The following is a 7,619-nucleotide window of genomic DNA, read 5'->3' as shown; positions in this document are numbered from 1 at the left end:
AACAGCTCAGACACAAGAGGTATGTGGCAGGGTCTACAGTCAATCACGGATTACAAAAAGAAAACTAGCCCCGTCGCGGACCAGGATGTCTTGCTCCCAGACAGACTAAATAACTTTTTTGCTCGCTTTGAGGACAATACAGTGCCACTGACACGGCCCGCTACCAAAACCTGCGGGCTCTCCTTCACTGCAGCCGAGGTGAGTAAAACATTTAAACGTGTTAACCCTCGCAAGGCTGCAGGCCCAGACGGCATTCCCAGCCGCGTCCTCAGAGCATGCGCAGACCAGCTGGCTGGTGTGTTTACGGACATATTCAATCAAGCCTTATCCCAGTCTGCTGTTCCCACATGCTTCAAGAGGGCCACCATTGTTCCTGTTACCAAGAAAGCTAAGATAACTGAGCTAAACGACTACCGCCCCGTAGCACTCACTTCCGTCATCATGAAGTGCTTTGAGAGACTAGTCAAGGACCATATCACCTCCACCCTACCTGACACCCTAGACCCACTCCAATTTGCTTACCGACCCAATAGGTCCACAGACAACTCAATCGCAACCACACTGCACACTGCCCTAACCCATCTAGACAAGAGGAATACCTATGTGAGAATGCTGTTCATCGACTACAGCTCAGCATTTAACACCATAGTACCCTCCAAACTCGTCATCAAGCTCGAGACCCTGGGTCTCGACCCCGCCCTATGCAACTGGGTACTGGACTTCCTGACGGGCCGCCCCCAGGTGGTGAGGGTAGGTAACAACATCTCCACCCCGCTGATCCTCAACACTGGGGCCCCACAAGGGTGCGTTCTGAGCCCTCTCCTGTACTCCCTGTTCACCCACGACTGCGTGGCCATGCACGCCTCCAACTCAATCATCAAGTTTGCGGACGACACTACAGTGGTAGGCTTGATTACCAACAACGACGAGACGGCCTACAGGGAGGAGGTGAGGGCCCTCGGAGTGTGGTGTCAGGAAAATAACCTCACACTCAACGTCAACAAAACAAAGGAGATGATTGTTGACTTCAGGAAACAGCAGAGGGAGCACCCCCCTATCCACATCGACGGGACAGTAGTGGAGAGGGTAGTAAGTTTTAAGTTCCTCGGTGTACACATCACGGACAAACTGAATTGGTCCATCCACACAGACAGCGTTGTGAAGAAGGCACAGCAGCGCCTCTTCAACCTCAGGAGGCTGAAGAAATTCGGCTTGTCACCAAAAGCACTCACAAACTTCTACAGATGCACAATCGAGAGCATCCTGTCGGGCTGTATCACCGACTGGTACGGCAACTGCTCCGCCCACAACCATAAGGCTCTCCAGAGGGTAGTGAGGTCTGCACAACGCATCACCGGTGGCAAACTACCTGCCCTCCAGGACACCTACACCACCCGATGTCACAGGAAGGCCATAAAGATCATCAAGGACAACAACCACCCAAGCCACTGGCTGTTCACCCCGCTATCATCCAGAAGGCGAGGTCAGTACAGGTGCATCAAAGCTGGGACTGAGAGACTGAAAAACAGCTTCTAACTCAAGGCCATCAGACTGTTAAACAGCCACCACTAACATTTAATGGCCGCTGCCAACATACTGACTCAACTCCAGCCACTTTAATAATGGGAATTGATGGAAATGTATGTAAAAATGTATCACTAGCCACTTTAAACAATGCCACTTAATATAATGTTTACAAACCCTACATTACTCATCTCATATGTATATGTATATACTGGACTCTATTTCATCTACTGCATCTTGCCATCTTTATGTAATACATGTATCACTAGCCACTTTAAACTATGCCACTTTATGTTTATATACCCAACATTACTCATCTCATATGTATATACTGTACTCTATACCATCTACTGCATCTTGCCTATGCCGTTCTGTACCATCACTCATTCATATATCTTTATGTACATATTCTTTATCCCTTTACACTTGTGTGTATAAGGTAGTAGTTGTGGAATTGTTAGGTTAGATTACTCGTTGGTTATTACTGCATTGTTGGAACTAGAAGCACAAGCATTTTGCTACACTCGCATTAACATCTGCTAGCCATGTGTATGTGACAAATAAAAATTGATTTGATTTGATTTGATTTGAGAAAGAGAGTCAGACAGAGTCAGACAGAGTCAGACAGAGTCAGACAGAGACAAAGACAAACAGAGACAGAAAGAGACAGAGACAGACTGACAGAGACAGACAGAGACAGACTGACAGAGACAAACAGAGACAGAAAGAGACAGAGACAGACTGACAGAGACAGACAGAGACAGACTGACAGAGACAAACAGAGACAGAAAGAGACAGAGACAGACTGACAGAGACAGACAGAGACAGACTGACAGAGACAGACAGAGACAGCGACAGACTGACAGAGACAGACAGAGACAGAGACAGACAGAGAGAGACACAAACAGAGACAGACTGACAGAGACAGACTGACAGAGACAGACTGACAGACAGACAGAGACAGACAGAGACTGACAGAGACAGACAGAGACTGACAGAGACAGACAGAGACAGACAGAGACAGACTGACAGAGACAGACAGAGACAGAGACAGACAGAGAGAGACACAAACAGAGACAGACTGACAGAGACAGACTGACAGACAGACAGAGACAGACAGAGACAGACAGAGACAGACAGAGACAGACAGAGACAGACAGAGACAGACAGACAGAGACAGACAGAGACAGACTGACAGAGACAGACAGAGACAGACAGACAGAGACATAGCCAGAAACAGACACACAGAGAGCTCTCCAGATATGAGCTACTCACCAGTGATCTCCACCACGCCGTCCTTGGTCTTGATCACCAGCTCCTCAGGGGAGAAGTGGTTGACGTCCAGAGTGACCTTCCAGGCCTCCTGGGTCTGCTTGATCTCAGACATGCCAGAGCTGAGCTGGCGAGAGAGGGCATGGGCGTACGATGCTGCCCCAGCCTGAGTCATCATGGGGGCCTGGGGCATCACCGCGGCCTGGGGCATCATGGCAGCCTGCATCATGGCACTATGCAGGGGGAACATCACAGGGCTCTGGGGCATCATGGAGGGTATGAATCCAGCAGCGGACATGTCAGGGCTAAGGGCAGATGGGCGCATGTAGCCGGGCCAGTGGGTGCTGGGGAAGGTGGGGAACTCCTCAGGGAGGGCCGGCATGCCGAAGGCCTGGTCAAAGAGCCGGCTGCCCTGGTAACAGTCATGGAAGGGGTCCCAGCTGGGGGTGCGGAGCAGGCTGAAGGGGACACGTCTCTCTGTCATGGTTGCTGGAGGAAGAGGAGTAGTACTGTACCAGTAGAAGAGCTGTGGTCTGGCTGACTGACTGACTGACTGGCTGGCTGACTGGCTGGCTGACTGGCTGACTTTGGTTGGTCTCTCTCAAACTTCCAACGAAAGTTCTGTCTGCTCCTCGGCCGAAGGCTTTTATGCACACAGCAACCGCCCACCTCTCGTCAACACTGTCACTGGCCCTCCCTTCTCAACCCCTACGCCCCATCCCCCCCACACACACACCTCCCTCAGCCAGATATTTATAGAAGGAACTAGAATGTCTATTCATGGCAGATGTAGCACTAGAATGGAATCTAAATCCAAGGACCTCCCATCGACCAATCGAACACAGCTACCCAGCACTCTGTTTCACCCCCTCCCTCCCCCCTTCCTTCCTTCCTTCCTTCCTTCCTTCCTTCCTTCCTTCCTTCCTTCCTTCCTTCCTTCCTTCCTTCCTTCCTTCCTTCCTTCCTTCCTTCCTTCCTTCCTTCCTTCCCTCCGTCCCTTCCTTCCTTCCCTCCCACCTCCCTCCCTCCCTCCCTCCTTCCTTCCTTCCTTCCTTCCTTCCTTCCTTCCTTCCTTCCTTCCTTCCTTCCTTCCTCCCTCCCTCCCCCCCTCCCTCCTTCCTTCCTTCCTTCCCTCCCTCCCTCCCTCCCTCCCTCCCTCCCCTGCCAATTGTAATCCCCCCTCCAAGCTCACCCTAGCCATGACACAGGGCTAGAGGAATCTGACAGTCTGCTGTAAAGTAGACAGCCCTGCTCAGCAGGTCTACAGCCCCCCTGCATAGTGGGGCGATGTACGTGTGCCGTTTCTAACACACAGGCTGGTAGAGAACAGTATGTTATGTTACAAGCCAGCCACTTATGTGCAATTAGCAGCTATACATTAAGAATGTACACTGGTATCCTAGGAGCTCAAACAAGCATAACACAACAGACACCACACCCACACACATGCTTGCATACAGTACACCCACAGACCCACAAGCACACAGAGGATGCACTCCCTCAACTAAAACGTTATGTTGGAGGTATTTGGTGTGATAGGAGTTAGTCCTGACATGAAGGAATGGAACCAGAGTTTAGTTAGACAGGTGTTAACACTGACCATGTCAGGTAGAACCTATATCTCCTCTCTGTCGCCTCTCTATCTCTTCTCTAACTCCTCTCTAACTCCTCTCTGTCTCCTATAACTCTTCTGTAACTCCTCTCTTTCACTTCTCTAACTCCGCTCTGCCTCCTCTCTGTCTCCTCTCTAACTCCTCTCTGTCTCATCTAACTCTTCTCTAACTCCTCTCTGTCTCCTCTCTGTCTCCTCTCCAACTCCTCTCTGTCTTCTTTCTAACTCCTCTCTGTCTTCTTTCTAACTGCTCTCTAACTCATCTCTGTCTCCTCTCTAACTCCTCTCTGTCTCCTCTCTAACTCCTCTCTATCCCCTCTCTAACTCCTCTCTGTCTCCTCTCTAACTCCTCTCTGTCTCCTCTCTAACTCCTCTCTGTCTCCTCTCTGTCTCCTCTCTAACTCCTCTCTGTCTCCTCTCTAACTCCTCTCTAACTCCTCTCTAACTCCTCTCTGTCTCCTCTCTGTCTCCTCTCTAACTCCTCTTTGTCTTCTTTCTAACTGCTCTCTAACTGCTCTCTAACTCCTCTCTAACTCCTCTCTAACTCCTCTCTAACTCCTCTCTAACTCCTCTCTATCCCCTCTCTAACTCCTCTCTGTCTCCTCTCCAACTCCTCTCTAACTCCTCTCTAACTCCTCTCTGTCTCCTCTCTAACTCCTCTTTGTCTTCTTTCTAACTGCTCTCTAACTCCTCTCTAACTCCTCTCTAACTCCTCTCTATCCCCTCTCTAACTCCTCTCTGTCTTCTTTCTAACTCCTCTCTAACTCCTCTCTAACTCCTCTCTAGCTCCTCTCTAGCTCCTCTCTGTCTTCTTTCTAACTGCTCTCTAACTCCTCTCTAGCTCCTCTCTGTCTCCTCTCTGTCTCCTCTCTTTCTCCTCTCTTTCTCCTCTCTAACTCCTCTCTGTCTCCTATTTGTCTCCTCTCTAACTCTGCTGTTTCTTCTCTCTGTCTCCTGTCTAACTACTCTCTGTCTCCTCTCCATCTCCTCTCGGACTCCTCTCAGTCTCCTCTCTTTCTCCTCTCTGTCTCCTCTTTAACTACTCTCTGTCTCCTATATGTCTCCTCTCTAACTCATCTTGTTCTCCTCTCTAACTCCTCTCTAATTCCTCTCTGTATCCTCTCTAACTCATCACTGTCTCCTCTCTATCTCCTCTCTGTCTCCTCTCTAACTCCTCACGGTCTCCTCGCTGTCTCCTCTCTAACTCCTCTCTGTCTCCTCTGTATCTCCTCTCTAACTCCTCTTAGTCTCCTCTCTAACTCCTCTCTATTTCCTTGTTGTCTCCTCTCTAGCTCCTCTCTGTCTCCTCTCTGTCTCCTCTTTGTCACCTCTCTAGCTCCTCTCTGTCTCCTCTGTATCTCCTCTATGTCTCCTCTCTAACACCTCTGTCTCCTCTCTGTCTCCTCTCTAACTCCTCGCTGTCTCCTCTCTGTCTCCTCTCTGTCTCCTCTCTAACTCCTCTTTGTCTCCTCTCTGTCTCCTCTCTAACTCCTCTCTGTCTCCTCTCTAACTCCTCTTTGTCTCCTCTCTGTCTCCTCTCTAACTCCTCTCTGTCTCCTCTCTAACTCCTCTCTAATTCCTCTCTGTCTCCTCTCTAACTCCTCTCTGTCTCCTCTCTAACTCCTCTCTAATTCCTCTCTGTCTCCTCTCTAACTCCTCTCTGTCTCATCTCTAACTCCTCTCTAATTCCTCTCTGTCTCCTCTCTAACTATTCTCTAACTCCTCTCTGTCTCCTCTCTAACTCCTCTCTAACTCCTCTCTGTCTCCTCTCTAACTCTTATTTGTCTCCTCTCTGTCTCCTCTGTTTCCTGTCTAATTCCTCTCTGTCTCCTCTCTGTCTCCTCTCTGTCTCCTCTCTGTCTCCTCTTTAACTCCTCTCTGTCTCCTCTCTGTCTCCTCTCTGTCTCCTCTCTGTCTCCTCTCTAACTCCTCTCTGTCTCCTCTCTAACTCCTCTGTATCCCCTCTCTAACTCCTCTCTGTCTCCTCTCTAACTCCTCTCTAACTCCACTCTGTCTCCTCTCTGTCTCCTCTCTAACTCCTCTCTGTCTCCTCTCTAACTCCTCTCTGTCTCCTCTCTGTCTCCTCTCTAACTCCTCTTTGTCTTCTTTCTAACTGCTCTCTAACTGCTCTCTAACTCCTCTCTAACTCCTCTCTAACTCCTCTCTAACTCCTCTCTAACTCCTCTCTAACTCCTCTCTATCCCCTCTCTAACTCATCTCTGTCTCCTCTCTAACCCCTCTCTGTCTCCTCTCTAACGCTTCTCTGTCTCCTCTCTGTCTCCTCTCTAACTCCTCTCTAACTCCTCTCTAGCTCCTCTATAGCTCCTCTCTGTCTTCTTTCTAACTGCTCTCTAACTCCTCTCTAACTCCTCTCTAGCTCCTCTCTGTCTCCGCTCTTTCTCCTCTCTTTCTCCTCTCTAACTCCTCTTTAACTCCTCTCTGTCTCCTATTTGTCTCCTCTCTAACTCTGCTGTTTCTTCTCTCTGTCTCCTGTCTAACTACTCTCTGTCTCCTCTCCATCTCCTCTCGGACTCCTCTCAGTCTCCTCTCTTTCTCCTCTCTGTCTCCTCTTTAACTACTCTCTGTCTCCTATATGTCTCCTCTCTAACTCATCTTGTTCTCCTCTCTATCACCTCTCTGTATCCTCTCTAACTCCTCACTGTCTCCTCTCTATCTCCTCTCTAATTCCTCTCTGTCTCCTCTCTAACTCCTCTCTGTCTCATCTCTAACTCCTCTCTAATTCCTCTCTGTCTCCTCTCTAACTATTCTCTAACTCCTCTCTGTCTCCTCTCTAACTCCTCTCTAACTCCTCTCTGTCTCCTCTCTAACTCTTCTTTGTCTCCTCTCTGTCTCCTCTGTTTCCTGTCTAATTCCTCTCTGTCTCCTCTCTAACTATTCTCTAACTCCTCTCTAACTCCTCTCTGTCTCCTCTCTAACTCCTCTCTAATTCCTCTCTGTCTCCTCTCTAACTCCTCTCTGTCTCCTCTCTAACTCCTCTCTAATTCCTCTCTGTCTCCTCTCTAACTCCTCTCTAACTCCTCTCTGTATCATCTCTAACTCCTCTCTAATTCCTCTCTGTCTCCTCTCTAACTCCTCTCTGTCTCCTCTCTAACTCCTCTCTGTCTCCTCTCTGTCTCCTCTAACTCCTCTCTAATTCCTCTCTGTCTCCTCTCTAACTATTCTCTAACTCCTCTCTGTCTCCTCTCTAACT

The 7,619-nt window shown here is 49.3% G+C and overlaps 1 protein-coding gene across 1 annotated transcript in view; it reads right to left on the bottom strand.

Annotated features, from left to right (window-relative positions):
- Positions 1–3,414, bottom strand: part of hspb1 (heat shock protein, alpha-crystallin-related, 1) — a 15,876-nt gene extending 12,462 nt beyond the window's left edge. The window contains 1 exon segment of the mRNA XM_071339723.1: positions 2,800–3,414. Coding sequence (XP_071195824.1) covers positions 2,800–3,280 — 481 coding nt within the window. The 5' untranslated portion in view covers positions 3,281–3,414.
- Positions 3,415–7,619: the final 4,205 nt, after the last annotated feature.

The sequence above is a fragment of the Salvelinus alpinus genome, chromosome 13 (assembly GCF_045679555.1).
Source record: "Salvelinus alpinus chromosome 13, SLU_Salpinus.1, whole genome shotgun sequence".
NCBI lineage: Eukaryota > Metazoa > Chordata > Actinopteri > Salmoniformes > Salmonidae > Salvelinus > Salvelinus alpinus.
This window is presented reverse-complemented; position numbering and strand designations above follow the sequence as displayed.